Genomic DNA, 19,464 nt, shown 5'->3' on the forward strand with positions numbered 1-19,464 from the left:
TGTAAAAATAAGTTTCTTCCCACGCACAACGGACGCTAATGTTTTTGTCACTTTTTATGGAATCAAACTCAAAGTAAGGTCAGTACTTCCACGCTTTAAATGCTGCACGCTCATACTCTCTCCCACACTCGATATATGATCCATTGTTGGTCTGCACACAGCTGTTGTCACTAACGGCGCACTCGCTTACGTCACTGTCTTGAGACATTCTCGCAAAAAATCACGGTTTTAGTAACGCAATAACGCAGCGTTCCTACGGGAAAGTAACGGTAATCTAATTACCGTTTTTGCAATAGTAATCCCTTACTTTACTCGTTACTTGAAAAAAGTAATCAGATTACAGTAAGGCGTTACAAGTAACGCGTTACTGCCCATCTCTGGTTCTGACTGAGAGATTTCTGAAAAAATTCAAACGTACAACTCTGCTGTCACTTCCAACATGAATGAAGACAGGAAACTAAACAGCAGTGACTTTTTTTAGGGTTACTGATGTTGGGCTAGCTGGTATATAATGATGTGCTACATGATCACTAGCGACACAGCTATGTTAGCATAACAAAAACACAGTGAAGCTGTAGGATGAACGCTAACTTTTTTCCAGTCGATAAAAGTTAACGTGAGGGTTCCTGATGGTTTGGGACAAATGCAATCGCATGGCAGGATGCTATGAAGGGACCAAACTTCAGTCAGGAGAACAACTGAGATAATCCATCCACAAAACGAGGTTAGTCATTAATATACTGCAACAACATGGGAATAGAGCAGAATTCATTCATTAATGAATCAATGGTACGGAAGTGGAGGAAGCGCAGTTTTTGGCTTTCCTCATATTCCAAAACGTGCTTCGTCTCTTCGCTATTACTGTCACACGGCATAAACTGCAGATGATATTGCTTGCAGCCGTTGCAATGCTTTTGACCAAAACAGGCGCAGCTTGATGACACCATCAACATGCACTATCAGGGTAGAGCGGTATAGTGAAAATCTCTACCATTGGCCAAATTCATATCGTTTCTACCGAATACCATTTATACCGAATATCGTTTATACCGCCCACCCCATAGGACGCGTCCCTTTTCTGTGAAGTCTAGAGGGCATGACGGCAACAGCGCAAACTATATATAAAGTGGGTTTCCAAACAAAAACCCCATTCTTCACTGAAAGAAAAGAACAGGTTAAACTCTAGAGCAGCGGTCCCCAACCACCAGGCCACGGACCGGTCTGTGAGTCGTTTGGTACCGGACCACGAGAGTTGAGGCTCAGGTGGGAAATTGATGGTTTTCAGGGTTTTTATCATTAACTCTGTTTCCCTGGGTCTTTGTAGTTGTGTCTTCTTATTATTATCTTATTTTGAAAGAAATATTTACGCGTTACCATGGTGGCCAGAGAGCAGACAGGAGGATGTTACTCTTAATGTTGCCGCATTTCAGGAGGACGCTGCTAATAAAGTTACACAATTACACAGTTAATTGGCATTTATTATTACATTTATGAAATACCACAGTTTTTGTCTTGGACGTATCATTTTATTTTGTTGTATTTGTTCGCTGCACCTTAAAGGCCGGTCCGTGAAAATCTTGTGTGACATTACACCGGTCCGTGGCGCAAAAAAGGTTGGGGACCGCTGCTCTAGAGTGAAACAACAAAGGTACAATGCCTAGGCAAAGCAATGGCAGAGCACTCCTAAAAAGCTTCTGCTAATCTTTAAACAGCAAAACAAACTAGGCCCCACAAATTTACTGCCATTATCTTCACCACTAGAACAGCAGGAACATATTTCCCGACACTTGGTAGCCAAAACAAAACGTATGCTGTAATGATAGAAAGGTGCTATACAAGTACAGTTTTGCTTATCTACTTAGAGAGTATACTCCATTAGATGTTACAAAGTCATCGATGCTGGGTACTAGAATTTACACAAGCCTTAGAAGAAAACTGAAAATTACTGGAAGCAGCAGCAGTCATGCCAAACTATAATGTGCTGATCACTGTAGTTTGTTCAGTGAGTATGGTTTGATTGAATCGGTTTCCCTGATATAGGAATAGGGAAGGGTTTCAAAGTACCAAAAAAATTAGTTGCTGGTTTTAATTTAAATGTCTTATGAGATCCAAAAGTCCAAGAAAAAATTTATATATATATATATAAAATATATATAAAACAGGTCCGCGGCTCCGAACCATAGTAAAGGGACCTCTGGCTAATACGTCGGGTTCATGTCAGGCTCATAACCGAAAACTAGCTTTACTTTGTTGTCTGGGTCAACTTTGCTAGTGAGAGACAGAGAGACGTTGAAAGACTGCTCCAGCGGAACTTATTGTTTCGGAGGAAAACACGAACACAGTGTACAGTCGAGTCTTAACAGCTTACTTACAGCTGGGCTCGTCAGGCACTCTTCTTGGCTGCAGTGGTTATTATTATATTTACATGCTTCCAGCTCCCGTTTCTGGTCGGTGACAACTCGTACTTTTCCTTTTTCTCCCTCCCTCCCTCGCTCACAGACACATAACAAGTATGGCAGTCCATTCTCCCTGCAGCACGGACGACACTGCCCATGAGGCTACATTCTTTAGGGCTATGCCTGTAACACTAATGCGTGTTTTGTTTGGGTTTCCACCGGTGTGGAATTATCAAAAATAGAGAGGGCATAGCCTAACATATGAAACAGGAAAAGACCAGCGTGTAATCCATTTATTTCAACAAAGTACTGTATTCTGAATACCACCTTTTTAAACGGTAACTGTAACAGAATACAGTTACTCATATTTTGTATTTTAAATACGTAACAGCGGTACATGTATTCCATTACTCCCCAACACTGTTTATAGACATGTCAGCATAGAACAATTAATGTTGGTTTAGTCAACATAGCATAGTTTTTTTTTCTGGTCTTTTTTTTGTTATTGTTGTTGATTTTCAGGTCACTTTGGAGTGATTCATTGGTGCGTCCGCTGTTTTATTTATTACTCTTTATGTCTTATCATTTCTCTTTCTGCACTCAGCAGTATGTTTGATCTGCCTTCAGTCCTGCCCTTTAACTACAAAAACACATAAACACACATACACAACCCAACCAGTCAGTCAGTCAATCAGTCAAACCACGACCACACTGAGGTTTGCCACATGGAAACACATGGTCTGTTTTCCCTGACAGTTGGTTTCAGGGAAAACAGACTAAAATTGGAGGGAGAGGGGGAGAGAGAGAGAGAGGGAGGGAGGGAGAGAGGGAGGGAGGGAGGGAGGGAGAGAGAGAGAGAGAGAGAGAGAGAGAGAGAGGTTTGTGCATTCTTTACCAAAGTTCTCGTGGTTGGCACTGCCCTCTAGTGGTCCAAGCAAAATATTTGTATTTATCAGCTTGTATTTATCTGTTCCCTCTTCTGTTGTTTGTAGCTAATGATATCAGGATTTTCACTTTGATCCCTCAGTGAACAGAGTTCAGACTGGTTAGAGCACTGAGCCTAGCTGAGATCCAGTGGAAAAGGAAATTTGCGAATGATTGGATAGAGTTTTCTGTCTGTCACCGCCAATCCTCAGTCTGCTTTAATCTGTGTTAATCCCAGACTTCATAGTGTCAGTCATCTGCATTGTCTCTGCACTACTAATCTCACCTCTGACCCAGAATCATACTTACAAACACAGACAGGAGCCATTTCAACAGCCACAATTCACGTTACTCATCCATTGCTTACTTACCGGTAGTTAATAATTCAGTTCAATTTAATAAAATTTTATATATACAGCGCCACATCGCAACAGCAGTCACCTCAAGGCAGTAACAAATAAATCAATAAACAAATAAAGGCACATCATGATGGGCGCTAGGACAGTTTATGGCCCACCAAAGTCAATTTTAAAGGTATAACTATGGCTTCACATCTAAATTGAATAAATTCTTGATTATGCTCTTCAATTTTATATTGAAGAGCACAATTTCAGTTTTATGAAATTCAGCTTTGTAGTTTTTTGTGTAATTTTCCTAATCAGCAAACAAGCATTGAACACATTTCACCACTGAGTTGCTTCAAAAGACAGAAAACTCTATCCAATCATTCGCAAATTTCCATTTACCATTCAAAAGAACAAGCTATAAAACATAATGTGATGTGATAACCTGCATTGAGGATCAGGACAATTTTAAAAGCAAAATCATAAAATGTAATATTTTCCTTTTAATTGACTCTTTCTTCTTTTTAATGTAGTCAATCATACATGATAATGTATCCAGTGTTCCCTTGTTCATCAAATTTACATAAAAGCTACTGAAATAATAAAAGTTACTATAATAGAAAATAAAGTCAAGGTAGATCTTAGTTTTGGTTAGAGTTTTGGTTCCTGTATTTGATAGAGCTAGAGTTTTGGTTCCTGTATTTGAATTTGTGTCCAAAAGTGCAGGCAAAAATGGAATATACACTGTAGAATGTGACAATCAATAATACCAAGCCAGCCACACTGTAATGAGTACATTTATTTATTTATTTATTTATTTATTTTATCAGGATCTGAAATGACTGAGGAAATGTAAGCTGTAAACCATCTGCAGAACTCGTGGGTTTAAAAGAGTGCATCACAGCATATTTTTAAAAAGAGAGGTTTTTATCTGTGTGTTTCAGTCTGCAGTTCAGAACCGGAGAACATCCAGGTGGCACCACACAACCTTAGCAGCCTGCTGGTGACATGGGAAAGGCCACGGGCAGTGTATGACTCCAGCATCGACAAGTACTCAGTCAACTACAGACTAGCTAGTACAGAGAATGCTGTCTCATCTGAATATCTGACTGACGGAGACCAGGATGTGGTGAGAAAGCAACCAACAGTTCATAATATAAAAAACATTTTCTCTTAAATTTTGTGATATTTGCCATCCATCCATCCATCCATCCATCCATCCATCCATCCATCCATCTTCTTCCACTGATCAGGGGCCGGGTCATGGGGGGCCAGACAAGGCAGAAAAGCCCAGACCTCCCTCTCCCCTACCACCTCCTCCAGCTTGTCCAAGGGAACACCAAGGCATTCCCAGGCCAACCGAGAGATATAATCTCTCCAGCGTGTCCTGGGTCTGCCCCGGGGCCTCCTCCCAGTGGGGCATACCTGGAACACCTCACCCAGGATGCGCCCAAGAGGCATTCTTGTCAGATGCCCAAACCATCTCAACTGGCTCCTTTCATTGTGGAGGAGCAGTGGGTCTACTCTTAGTCCTTCCCAGATGGCTGAGCTCCTCACCCTATCTCTAAGGGAAAGGCCAGCCAACCTTTGGAGGAAGCCCATTTGTGCTGCTAGTATCCGCACTACCCACAGCTTGTGACTGTAGATGAGGGTAGGGACGTGGATCAACCAGTAAATTGAGAGCTTCGTTTTTACATTCAGCTCTATCTTCACCATAACAGACCAGTACAGCGTCTGCATCACTGCAGCCGCAGCACCAATCCATCTGTTAAACTCTCACTCCCTCATCACTTGTGAACAAGACCCCGAGATTTTAGTTTAATTCACTTGGGGTAGGAAGTTGTCCCTGACCCAAAGTGGGCAATTCACCCTTTTCCGGCTGAGGGCCATGGCCTCAGATTTGGAGGTGCTGATTCTCATTTCCACTGCTTCACACTCTACTGCAAGCTGTTCCAGTGCGAGCTGGAGGCCATCATACATTAAGGCTAACAGAACCGCATCATCTGCAAAAAGCAGAGATGAGATTCTGAGACCACCCAAGTGAAAGCCTCCCTCCACTTGGCTACTTCTAGAAATTCTCTCCATAAAAAAGGGCCTGTTGCAATGGGTCAGACATCCCATACTCCTGAAGCACCTCCCACAGAACACTCTGAAGGACATGGTTGAATGCCTTCTCCAAGTCCACAAAATATATGTAGACTGGTTGGGCAAACTCCCATGCACCCTCAAGTATCGTTGAGAGGGTAAAGAGCTGGTCCAGTGTTCCACGACCAGGACGAAAGCCGCATTATTCCTCCTGTATCCGAGGTTCAACTAAAGGACGGACTCGCCAGCACCATGGCATAGACTTTCCCAAGGAGGCTGAGGGTGTGATCCCCTATAGTTGGAGCACACCCTTCTTAAGTATCCGTCGCATGACAGTTTGCCAGAATTTCTTCCTTTTCCATGGCCTCTCCAAACTCCTCTCACACTGGGTTTTTGCTTTAGTCACTGCCTGAGTCGCGTTCTGCTTGGCCTGTCAGTACCTATCACCTGCCTTTGACGTCCCGAAAGCTAACCAAGCCCAATAGGACTCCTCCTTTAGCCTGGTGGCTCCCTTCACTTCTGGTGTCCCAACATTTGGTTCGGCGGTTACTACCACGACAGGCAGCAACCACCTTACAGCTGCAGCTCAGTGCAGCGGCTTCAGCAGTGGAGGTGCTGAACATGGTCCATTCAGACTCGATGTCCCCAATCTCCCTTGGAACGCTGTTGAAGCTCTGCCTGAGGTGTGAGTTGAAGATCTTGCAGACTGGACCTCTGCCAGGCGTTCCCAGCTCACCCTCATTATACATTTTGGTGCGTCATGTCTGACCAGCATCCTCCCCCCCACCACCTGATCCAACTCACCACCAGGTGGTGATCAGCTCAGCCCCTCTCTTCACCCAAAATATTTCCACAAGTCTGGTGATACGATTACAAAATCGTTTACAAAAATGTTTGTTACAACTGTGGTTTGCACAGGCGTCCAGTAACAAAACACTGCTCAGGTTCAGATCCGGGAGCCCATTCCTTCCAGTCACGCCCCCTCCAGGTCTCACTGTCATTTCTTACATGAGCGTTGAAGTCTCCCAGTAGGACAACAGTCCCCATGTGGAGCACTCTCAAGCACCCAGGGACTCCAAGAAGGCTGGGTACTTTGAAATAAACTGCGCATAAGCGGAGACGACAGTCAGGACCTGTCCTCTGACCTGAAGGTGCAGGGTGCAAGCCCTCTCGTCCAGAAACCCCAACGTACAGGCAACAAGCCGAGGGGATACTAAAATACCCACCCCAGTCTGCTGCCTCTCAGCAAGGGCAACTCTAGACTGAGACAGAGTCTAGGCCCTCACCAGGACCCCAAGCCATGCATTGAGGTGAGCCCGACTATATCTAGCAGGTACCTCTCAACCTCATGCACTAACCCAGACACCAGAGAGGTGACATTCCATGTCCCAATCACTAGTTTTGGTAGTCAGGGTTTGGTCCGACAGGGCCTCTGCTCCTGGCCGCCACCCAAAGCACATTGTACCCGACACCTATGGCACCTCCTGTGGGTAGTGGGCCTGCAGGAGGCCATGTCCCTTTTTCGAACTGTGCCTGGCTGTGCCCCATGGATGCCATTGGGCACCCTCCCCGGGCCTGGCTCCAGTGAGGGGCCCTGGAAGGGTGAACTGTTCCCTTGGACTTATTCGATTCAATTCAGTTTTATTTATATAGTGCCAAATCACAACAACAGTCGCCTCAAGGCGCTTTATATTGTACAGTAGATCCTACAATAATACATACAGAGAAAAACCGAACAATCATATGACCCCCTATGAGCAAGCACTTTGGCGACAGTGGAAAGGAAAAACTCCCTTTTAACAGGAAGAAACCTCCGGCAGAACCAGGCTCAGGGAGGGGCGGGCATCTGCTACGACCGGTGACTTATACTCATGGGGGTCTTTTGAATTCCTCATTGTTTGGTCCCTTACCCAGGACCAATTTGCCATGGGAGACACTACCAAGGGGGACAACATAGCCCCTGGAATCCCTGGAACACACAAACCCCCTCCACCACGTTACGGTAGCAATTCACAGAGGGGTGATATTTTCGCCAATTATATTAACCATTGACCTCTATAAAGCCTGAATAAGCAGCTGTTGCACAAATGATAATCACCGAACCTCTAAGAACTGTGCACTGCTTACTACTACTAAAAACTGTCTTCTCAAAAAGGTGTTCACTAGGCTGCTCAATGTTTTTGGTGTGGCTTTAATGGTAAATAATTCTTAGCCATATTGTTATTTCATAGTCTAGGGAGTATGTTGAAGTTCACCTGTAGGCCAACCCAAAAGTGTCGCCCTGGATTTTATGTTAGACAATAAACTTTGTGTTGAAATAAAAGTTTTATGACACTTCCACAATATGTGCAAGATACTTGCCAAAAGTAAAATGTCTTTTTTGCCAAATGATGAATGTCTGCAACAACTTCTGTGGTGTTTAATCGCAAGGTAGCAAATTAAATAAGTCTTGGACACAGAAAATTTTCAGCATTAATATCATTAGGTGATGCGGTAAGGATGCTTACTTACACTCATTAGACACTTTGTTAGGTGCACCCGTTGAACTGCTAGATAATGCAAATATCTAGTCAACCAAATCACATTGCAAAAGATGAACATTTTCTCAAAACAGAAAATATCCAGAGAATGGCATGTGTTTGGGTGAAAATGCTGTTAATGCCAGAGGTCAGAGGAGAATGGCTAGAATGCTTTGAGCTGATAGGATGGCAACAGTAATTTAGATATCTACTGGTTATAACCAAGGTATGCTTAAGAGTACAGCATGTTGAACTGTGAAGAAGATGTGTTACAGCAGCAACAGAAGAAGGCGACAATAGTTGATGCTGTCAGCTAAGAACAGGAACCTGAGGCTATAACTTGTAGGGGATCACCAAAGTAGGACAGCAACAGCCTGGAAGAATGATGTTTGGTCTAATAAATGTAGATTTCTGCTGCAAAATTTGGATGGCAAAAATCCCAATTTGGTAACAACATGAAAGCTCTTGATACCTGCCATGTATAAAGAGCCAACAAATCTGTGGCAGCTGCATGATGCTGTCATGTCAATATGGATCAAAATATCTAAGAAATATGTATAGGAATTTGTCTACAACAGCGGTCCCCAACCCCTGGGCCACGCACCGGTACCGGACCATGAGTCGTTTGGTACCGGGCACGAGCCTAGTTTTAGGATAGCTGTAACATTCACTTGTACACTGTACTTTGACCATGGTTTAACTCCTTGTGAGTGAAATAAAGACATGCAAATGACTGTAGAGAATGGAAGTAGGTAATCTTGGCACTGATGTGATATTCTTTCACCAGGGTGCAATACTTGATGACCTCTTGGCCAACACCAGTTATATGATCCAGGTTGTGGCGGTGTGCTCCAACGGTCTGTACGGACGTTCAAGCAACCCATTGATGGTTGTCATGCCCATTGACAACCCTGGTAAGAGCAAGCGTGCCCATCACCAGGCATAACCACAAAATCTATTAATTGTGAAATAGTAAGGCTAGTGCAAATTGTGACTTTGTGACAAACCTGCAAGATAGCCAAACCTGTATATTATAAAATTAATTTGTATTGAACCTTTACAATTTGCAAAATAATTGGTTAACACTTAGTAATGTTATTGGTCACATTACTGTTACTAAGTCATCATTTAACCATACTTTAAATATATTCCAGTCACTTTTACATATTATTAATAATTAATAATTTAAATTTAATCTAATAACGTGGATGCATTTTTTATTTCATTCAACATTTTTATTTACTATGGCATTTTATTGTTTTTTTTTTATTTTCATCATTTTCTTTTGCTATTCTCTCTTTACATTTTTCTGTTGTTTTATGGTCATAAATGGAATAAACTGCATTAGAAGATAAAAGCTTATAAATTACCACACACTAACAAGGTCACTTTGTAACGGAAACATCTGGTTTTGGTTGAGGCTAGAGAATTTCTTTTTTCCGTCTAAAAGCGTTTTGTTTAACGTTACTTAACACAAAGACCTGAAGCTGAGGGAAAACAGCTTCAGCCCTTCAAACTAACTAAATTGTTACTGAAATATGATCATTAGGGTGCAATTAATTAACTCTTTTGGTTTCTTACACATTTTCTTTGTAAACAATTTATCCCAAATATCTGTCCTCCCCTAAATCCTGAATAAATATTTCTTGTGTTTTTCCTCATCTCCTTTTCACCCTACCCATTTTACCTTCCCTATGGTTGTACACATGTAACTGACTACATTTGATTTAACACACAAAAACATGTTTCATCTTTTCTGTGTTTTTAACTGTTTCTTTAGATTCTTAAAATATACTCTTCCTGTATTTAGAGTTAAACAATATACTTGGTTTAAAGAGTCATTTTTAGTGTTGCAAAGCTGCCATCTTTGTTTTGCTGTCATCCACATTCACATGGCATCTGTTCTGCTTCCCAAACCTTTTGTTTTTGCAGCCTTTTGTTTAGTGAGGACTGGATTGGCAGTTATAGTGACTTTGTATTTCAGCTGAACTTAATAATAAATAAACCGATATGTGTTCTTACAATCAAAAAGATGAAGTATCCTATTATCCTGTATCTTATTGTAATATTCTTCAATATTCATTTGATTTACATAAGTGAACTTTTCCTAACTTGAGTTTTGGATACATGCTAACATTCTGGCAGTCATAGCTGCCTAGAAATAGTTCTGTCACAAAAAAACATAGAAATCGACATCTTAAAAACACCTTATTATGTTAGTATTAGATTACTACTATTAGATTACTACTTATATTTAAGTAGCATTACCTTATTTTCAATTATATTGTAGGGTCTCTACCTTGTAAAGTGCCTTGAGGCAACTGTTGCTGTGATTTGGCACTATATGAATAAAACTGAATTGATTATGGCATTTACAAGACTGTGAGGAATAACTAACAAGGCAACGTTTTACTCACCTTTAAAATTAGTCACTTTTAAAATTGAAAAATTATTTCAGACCGAGTAAAGTGTATAGCATAACTTTATTACTGGACTGGTTGCGCAGGTCCTATCATGCTACCACACTGGAATTCACTGAGCTCCTGAGAGCAAACCATACATGATTATAGTAGGAATTTTATGATCACCAAATGAAGTACGTTCAAAATACAATTCCTATACAGAAATTTGCAAAAGTGTTATTTATGATCTATAATGATGATATGTGTTCTAGGAAAAAATACTGATATGTATTTCATTTGTAAATGCCATGGTGCTAATGTTGATAAAGTTAACACACACATATCATTTCCCTGAGTCTTCTCCATCAAGCCTGTTTCTTTAAACTTGTAAAACCTCACTTCATGCTTCTCAAACAAGTCTGATCTGGTCCTTGTGGTGTGTCATTTAGCTTCAAACAGGTAAGAGCCACTAGCCCACCATTTACACACCTGCCCCCTTAAATCCCCACTGTGTGCTGTCTCTAAGTTCAGTCAGCTTGTGCAGCATTAGCAGATAACTCTCCTTATGAGTTTGTTTTATTCCTCTTAGGGAACAGGTGGATCCAGTCTGAAAACAAAAGTTTGAGACAATCGGAGTTAAAGAAGTAACTTGAAAGCTTTTTGTTCAGATTCCTTTCTGTAACTTGTCTAGTTTTATAAGAATGAAACAGGAAAAACTACAAGTTGCAAATGCTTCATGTGTTTGTGTCTTTTGGGGATAATTCCTGCATGCAGGTACCCGATATGTTGTCACCATTTGTTTTTTTCATAAATTGTCATTTTATCACATGTAGTTGTCTGAATAATCCTCCTCTTTTTCATTTTCTCCATATGGTTTTTTGTATTGTCCTTTTTTCTATCCCGAGTGACACATTCCCATTCTGATTATTGGTCCTAGAATAACAAAACTAAATGAAAGGATTAATTGTCCAGGAGCTTACCTGTTCTTGTCTGAGATGTTTTCGTCTGTGTTTCCAATTTGTAATGACCTTTGTTACCTATTTCTGCTTTTTCAGCATTTTCTTTCTTTGAACATTATTTTTAATTCTGGAAATTAAAAATAACATGAATATAAGTTGAAGGAAACTTAAAGCCATCCTGAAGAAAATTTAAGCTAGAGTTATTTTGAAATTAAGTGATTTATTCTAGTTCTTGTTTGCATTGTATATAACTAATGTTGCATTCTGTTCCCTTTCTAGAAAATGCACTGGATCCAGCTTCTTATGAATATAGTAATGAGGTAAAAACAAAAATCCTATTTTCCCCATCTCATTGTTTAATTGTAGAATTACTGTTACTTGTCAAAGTCTGTAAACCATACTTTTACCAACAGGTCAAGTATGATCTAGATCTTACCTGGGATGAAATAGGACAAACTAAGGACCACGATCTGGATTGGAGTGCAACAAACTTGCAGAGGACAACAACTTCTGAATCACCTTTTTTGCTTTTGCCTACTATTAGAACTACAACAGTAGAGTCGGGTCACAGGAAAGTTACCAAGGATCCACTTCCTCCTCTTAGAGCCACTCAATCTGGTCAAGTGTTGAGCAATTCTGAAGAGATGCAACAACATAGTACCTCCATGTGGTCACCAGAAATGACCCTGCCACCAGAAACAAAGGGAAGAGCTAACTTCAATGCCAATGCTCTGTTTAATTTAACCAAAACAACCAAAGAAAACTCACTTTATACCACCACTGCTCCTTTACACCGCACGATAAAAATAGATGGTGTTCATGGAGGCATTACCCTAAACGGAAAAGGCAAAATAAAGGGAGGTATAAGTACCACTGCTCCCACAGTCACCACTTCAAAGGCTGATTACATTAATAGAGGATTAAGTCAACAAGATTATTCTGGAAAAGTAACTACCACTACTCCTACAATTACCAGTGCAAAGACCAAAGAAGGTAATGTTTCTCAATCAGGCAACACTGCAACCAATGTCATGTCTCATATAAGTAATGTGAGCAGCACAACGTCGTCTTCTACATCCTTCATCCAAACCAAGACTGATCCACGTTTGGCACACCCAACAAACAAAGACAACACCACTGATAGAAGTCTTTCTACTAAGCCCAGAGGTATTCCAGAGATCCAGACAGAAAGCTCAACTTCCAAACCTTCCTCTTCACCTACCAAAACATCTGTCCAATTAAGCCGCATTCTCGTGCAGACCACAAAGCCACTGTCCAATGGTGAGAGCCTATTTGTGTTCCCCTCAACTTCCTCCTCCTTCACCTCCTCTCCTTTGTGTGACGCCGTGGATTCCAGCTGTGCCTCTTCCACCTGCTTGCATGATCCTACCTCCTCTTGGCCTGTATTGTCTCCCTTGGACTCACAGCTTACTGCTACATCCCTGTCACCTGTCAAAGACCCAGTTTCCCAGGCTTCAGTCTTCACGCTATCTGCCTCTACCCTGCCTTACCTCCCTCACCCCTCACACTCCCTTTCTGGTTGGGCGACTGACCCTGTCTTTCATGGTGTTGGGCTTGATGATACTGATAGCAATGATGATGTGTTGTCTGGATCTTCAAGTAATCCCTCAGTATTTAGCAGTACACCTCCACTCCAAGCACTTCTAGACCCGTCTGCTATTGTTTTCACCACCAAGCTCTCTGAATCTTCCTGGGATCAGTCTCTCTCAGCAGCATCTCTGTCTGTCATCCCCACCCTAGAACCTTCGGTTCATCTGTCTAGTAACCGCTTCCTTTTTGACCCTACCCTGGGATTATCTAGTTCTTTCTCATCTGTTTTTGACAATTCAAGATATGCCACAGGGAAAACAATAGAGACTTTTCTCAAAGAGGGCAGTGGTGACAGGTTTCCATTAGTTAGCGATGTGCATGCCCTGTGTGACTGCTCTTTGGAGCCATCAGCATCCTCCCCTTGGTTGCATTTGTTAAATGTTGAATTGTCCTCCTCAGCCTGGGACTCTATAAGTTTAGAGCTTTACTCAAGTTTGGGCTTCCTTTCAGCCACTCATGTTGACTTTGACAATTTTCTACACTCTTTATCTGTGGTGGGCTCTGATGGTCTGTCCTTAGGTCAGCCACTGTCATCCCGTAGTGCTATCTTGCCTTCATCATCTTCTTCACACTCCCAGGTTCTCCAAGCCACCCAAAGTGACCTGCCAATTTCTGTTGCAGCCACAGCATCTGCCAGCATGGAATCCTGGTTCTCTGTATCATCTGTGCTAACTCCTTCACCCACAGCCTCCCCCACCACTCTCGCTTCAGAGGGACAGGTGATAGACACCAGTACCAGTGCATCTGGCTCAGGCCTGTTCCCCGACTCCCAGGAGGGCATAGATCAGGAGTGGGACATGGTTCAAACTTCAACCTCTGGGGAGAGCATGCTCCCTTACTCGATGAACGTTATTAGCAGTGCTTCCCCATCTAGCTCCTCAGAGGCTGGCCAGAACCCAGACGATCTGGATGAACACTCCTCAGCATTTTATTTTGAAAGTGAGAGTAGCAATGCATTGAGCTTCGAGGTAGGAGACACGACAACGGAAGCAGTAACCTCTGCTTCACATTGGTCGCTAGGTAGGGAGGAGGGGAGCAGCTCAGGGCAGAGTGAAAGCCTCTACGACAACGAGACATCTTCTGACTTCAGTATCTCTGAGCACACAGAAAGGGAGTTGACAGAAGAGGAGCCAGTAGCAGGTAAAACAAAACAAAAAAAAAAGCTGCCAGTGCGCGGGGGACAAAAACTTCACCGCATTTGCAATTTTGCCCTGGAAACTAGGAAACACATGCTTTGTTAGAAAGAATTTTGAACATCCAAAAGACTAATCTACTTCTCTTCATTTGTAAGAGAAGAAAAAGAAAACGTCATTTATAATTTCAGTCTGTTAAATCAAAATAAAGAAAATTCACTTAACTATACAGGCCCCTTAACTATTATGAACCTTTCATCACATTCTTCACTATAATTTCAGATATATTTATCTTAATGGATTGCATCCAGCCATATATTGTTGTTTTTTCAAACTGCATATCAGGGATGTAAATAGCTCCACTTCCATGTGAAGTATTTTTCTTATTTAATATAATGCTAATGGAGCCTCTCTGATGACATGTGAGGCAGTAAGATATTCATGGCCACTAATAAAGAAGAAGATGCGAAAATGCAGGAGCCCTAAACGCTGCACTACATTTGATGACAGAATAAAACCTTTTAAAGAGGCCACACTATCATGAGATAGAGACAGAAAGTTAAAGAATATCCTGACAACAACCAAAATTATTACTGTAATTTAAAAAAAAAAAGATGACATGTGGTCTAGCTTTGGTCATCAAGGTTTAGTGATGCTCAAAAACCCTAAACACTGAAATGCCTTTTCAAATGTTGCTTGACATGGGCACCAGAGGGCAGCAGAGCCGTTTTGATTTTCAAAGTGGTTCACATATCTATATTATCTTTATATTGTCTCAGCTGTGCTATGTATAGGTTGTAAATATGAGTGAAAAGTGATTTAAAGTTGTAGTATTTACAAAGTAAATCAAGTAATAAATAACAGAAAGATTTTTTCCCTTCCTGACAGGCTTTGATTTTTAGTTTATTTAAATGAAATTCACATTGATCTGTTACTTCAAAGTTGCATAATAATAATAATAATTCTTTAAAAAACTTAAAATATCTTTTTTTTGTTGGTTGGATTTTTCTTTTTTTTAAGATTTTCATCCATAAAGCTTTGTTCGTCAAAGTGTCCTTGAAAATACCAAAATTTTATGATTTAAAAAAAAAACGTTTTCACATGGTCTTGTTGTAGAAGGTCTTGGTGTGTTACTGCACTAATAACAACAAAGGCCAAATGTTTGCAAATGGAAAAGAAAAGTAGTGGGTCACTCCTTTTATTTTATTTTTTTAGAGGTAATTTGAGGTCAACTGATCTGTGTTGTATGATGTGTATTGAACATTGCCTTGACTTTTCTTTCAGATAAATTAAAAATAAAGCCTGCCTGGTAGCTAAATATATGTTAGGGGGAAACCTCCAACCTTTTTATTTATATTTGTTAAGAGGGGGTTTTAAGACTGTTGGTTCCTTAAGTCACATATTTGATTTGATTTGATTTTAAATTTTTTGAGTTGAGTCTTCTATTTCAATTTCCTCATTGAATTGACTAATATTTTTCATCCTCTAGTAATTAGTCCAAGGTTTAAAACCGGCATAAAAAGGTGTGCTGGATGAATTATTGGATGAATTGGTTTTACTTTTAAAGCGCACCACAAACTCGATATGAGCTGGTTAACAGGTCTGACCCACTCATTCATGACAGTACAGGGTCAGTCTGTGCAGAAAAGGTCTAGCAAACAGCTTTTCAGTCATGTGTAGTTCACACTATTGTTGTTTTTACAGGCTGTCAGAAAGGATGGTTTAGCGGCTAAATTCAATTCAATTTTATTTATACAACACCAAATTACAACAACAGTCACGTCAAGGCACTTTTATATTTTAAGGTAAATCTTACAATAATACAACAGACAAATGCAAGTGCTTTGGCAACAGTGAGAAGGAAAAACTCCCTTTTAACAGGAAGAAACCTCCCGCAGAGCCAGGCTCAGGGAGGGGCAGCCATCTGCTGCGACCAGTTGAGGTAAGGGGAGCTGCTGAGTGACCTCAGGTTCAGCCATTATAGGTTATGTACTTCAGAATCAGTGATGGACTTTTCATCAAAGGCTTTTGTACCTCCCTGTGTTTCAAATGGTTTGGCAGGTGTTTTTATCGTGATGAATTTTGTATTTGTACAGCACATTAGTCAATTTTGAATGAGGGAGAGCATTGTGTTTTGAGATATAAATGTGTTTTTTTATTCTAAAATAGATATTAGAGGTATGAGAATGTCCAACGTTGTTTCATAAACACTTTGAGTAAGCCAAGAAGAGCTCAGTTACATTTCATTTGCTTCTTTTTTTTCTTGTAAGTCTTCAAATTATTAATTATTCTTCACGTTTTTGGGGTCACCATTAAATTTGTATGTGTTACCTGCCAAGATGATGAAGTACAAAGGGATAGTACTATAAGTTCTAATTATTTTTGATAATAATTTATTTTGCAACAAGTTTGGAAGTTGGTCCACAACTTGTGTTTAATTAATCAGATGTGAAATTTCCATTTGAATCATGTTCCAGTTGAGTGAAATGTTGTTTAGGTCTTCCACAGCGTACATTTCTATCCACTTTTACAGGAAAGATGCACTGTGGGTATTTTTCATATATCATTAAAAATAATTAGTGAAAGCTCACAAAAATAATACCTAACACCTGGAAACAGAAGAGCACAGTGCAAAGAAATCTGTGTAACCTACAATGCTGTATTACCATTTTGCTACGTGCTCTAATGCAGCGGTCCCCGTCCCCTGGGCCACGGACCGGTACTGGTCCATGAGTCGTTTGGTACGGGGCCGCGAGGGTTGAGGCTTGGGTGGGAAATTTACGCTTTTCAGGGTTTTCATTGGTTTTTATCCTTATTTTCTTTATCGTTTTTATCGTTAACTTGGTTTTCCTGGGTCTTTTCCCGTGTGTTATAAATAAATCTCTTTTTTTTTGGTACTGGTTTTGTTTTGTTGTATTTATCCGCGGCACCTTAAAGGCCAGTCCATGAAAATATTGTCACACGTAAACTGGTCCGTGGTGCAAAAATGGTTGGGGACCGCTGCTCTAACATATAAATAAATAAATTACTTATGTATTCACTTAAGTAATTTAAGTACAATGAAAAAAGTCAATACAACCCCACAAGAGAAAGGAAAGCTTGTTTTATTAGTCTTGGAGGTCTCATATTGAAGTTTTGCAAATGTGACATCAGAAAACCCTTTTGATGCTGATTTTTAATTCTTTCTTTTGCATTGGACCATCTATGGTTGTTTTCCTATTTTCTTTCCTCTACTTTTAAATGTTCCATGCTTATATGCTCAAAGTTTCAAATATACTTCAGGCAAAGTTGTTCAATTGAACCAAGTGGGAGAGTAAGTACAGTTTGTTGACAAGACCTGTTTGATAAAATTATGATTTGCTTGACTAAATATGTCTAAATCTGTGGGCTGTGATATATTTTGAAAATGAAAGAGCAGTTAGCAAGCAAGCAGAGGACGTTATTTTTGGATTGGCAGTCGATAGTGTTACATTTGTGGTCCTATGCTTTATCAGTGTATTCTATAAATACAATAATCTGTGTAAAGATATACAGATTTGCTGAAAATGCAGTAAAGTCTGAAGGCAGGTTATAGACTTAAATTTTAACAGGTTTACAAAAAAACCCAAGGCAAAAATGGCCTGTATTTGTATAGCGCTTTACTAGTCCCTAAGGACCCCAAAGCGCTTTACACAACCAGTCATCCACCCATTCACACACACATTCACACACTGGTGATGGCAGCTACATTGTAGCCACAGCCACCCTGGGGCGCACTGACAGAGGCGAGGCTGCCCGACACTGCCACCACCGGCAAGAGCAACAATGCTCTATTTAAGGTTTCACAACATAAATTTACTATAAATTCACTAATCAGTGTACGACCATCTTTTATATATATTTTATGGATAGGAGGTCAGAAATATGGTGGCTTTAGAGACTACATTTTGGATTCTACATGGGACCAATATTTTTATACTTTCTTTTGCATTATTTCCATTGATTCTAGATTGACTTTGACCCTGTGGTTACATTTCAGGCAAAATAAGCAAAAATTTAAATGCATTTGCTGACTGTCACAAAAAAACAAAAACAAAGGAAAAGCTGGTTAATAGTGAAAAACATGTTTGAAATAGCCATATTCTACCTTTTGTTTCACCTAATACTTACAATTTAAATGTATAAAAATACCATGACTATAATGACTTTTTTGTAATTAAAAGTTAACTATATCCAGTTTAAACTGGCACGTTTAAAATATGACCCTGACTGGGTTTGTATGCCACTGGCATATAGTGTTTGTGGCTCTGTTGACCAATTTTATTATACTTCTTGAGCCTTCATCTAAAAAGTAGGTGGGTTTTGACTTTTATTTCTGCTCTCCAGCAGCGTTTTTTTAGCTGCCAACTCTTTTGGTGTTATTTCTCTACAGATGCTAGTAACAGCAGCCACGAGTCGAGAGTTGGTTCAATCAGGGAACAAGAGAGGAAGGCTGTGGTTCCTTTGGCTGTCATCTCCACCCTCACCGTCCTCGGCCTGATTGCTCTCATCTGTGTTCTCGTCTACTGGCGGTAGGTACTGCCGGTAAATCTGCATATAATGGAAAACAGTTTATGCATGCAGGATACATAGTACAATTTTATAATCCCCCATCTATTTAAAATTTACACTTTATGTAGTGAGATTCTTTTAACACATTTACACAGGTGGTTTAGTCCAAAGGTAAGTGAGAGTTGTGAACAATATGGTTAAAACAAAGGCTTTTTTCTGCAGCCTGTTGTGCATTAACCATGAACATGGTGATGTGCAATAGAAGACCACTTCCCACCCAAATTGTGCTCCACGTGAGAATGATCCAGACAACTTGTTATCCATAGGAGGGTCATCCATCGTGGGTAATAATATCATGCAATTATTCTTGTACGTATGGTACAAGATTAACATCAGGAAGATACGTGACATTGGAATATCATTTGAAATGATTGAAAAGTTCATTTTGCCTTTTCCTGTACCAGTTTTATGTCAAAAGTGCATTTTTGTTTACTGAAAATACTGAAAAGCTCTAGCACATTTAGCATCCGACTTATTGTCTAATCCAAATCATCCTAATTT

The 19,464-nt window shown here is 40.3% G+C and overlaps 1 protein-coding gene across 1 annotated transcript in view; it reads left to right on the plus strand.

The window, feature by feature from the left end:
* The window catches only part of LOC102202942 (protein tyrosine phosphatase receptor type Z1), a 68,444-nt gene extending 49,517 nt beyond the window's left edge, over positions 1-18,927 (plus strand). The window contains exons 8-14 of the mRNA XM_013915258.1: positions 928-964; positions 4,609-4,793; positions 9,056-9,182; positions 11,909-11,949; positions 12,043-12,910; positions 13,862-14,380; positions 18,785-18,927. Coding sequence (XP_013770712.1) covers positions 928-964; positions 4,609-4,793; positions 9,056-9,182; positions 11,909-11,949; positions 12,043-12,910; positions 13,862-14,380; positions 18,785-18,927 — 1,920 coding nt within the window. The remainder of the gene's footprint in view (positions 1-927; positions 965-4,608; positions 4,794-9,055; positions 9,183-11,908; positions 11,950-12,042; positions 12,911-13,861; positions 14,381-18,784) is intronic.
* The last annotated feature ends 537 nt before the right edge of the window (positions 18,928-19,464 follow it).

The sequence above is a fragment of the Pundamilia nyererei genome, unplaced genomic scaffold (assembly GCF_000239375.1).
Source record: "Pundamilia nyererei isolate P.nyererei 1_Seehausen unplaced genomic scaffold, PunNye1.0 scaffold00278, whole genome shotgun sequence".
Classification (NCBI taxonomy): Eukaryota; Metazoa; Chordata; class Actinopteri; order Cichliformes; family Cichlidae; genus Pundamilia; species Pundamilia nyererei.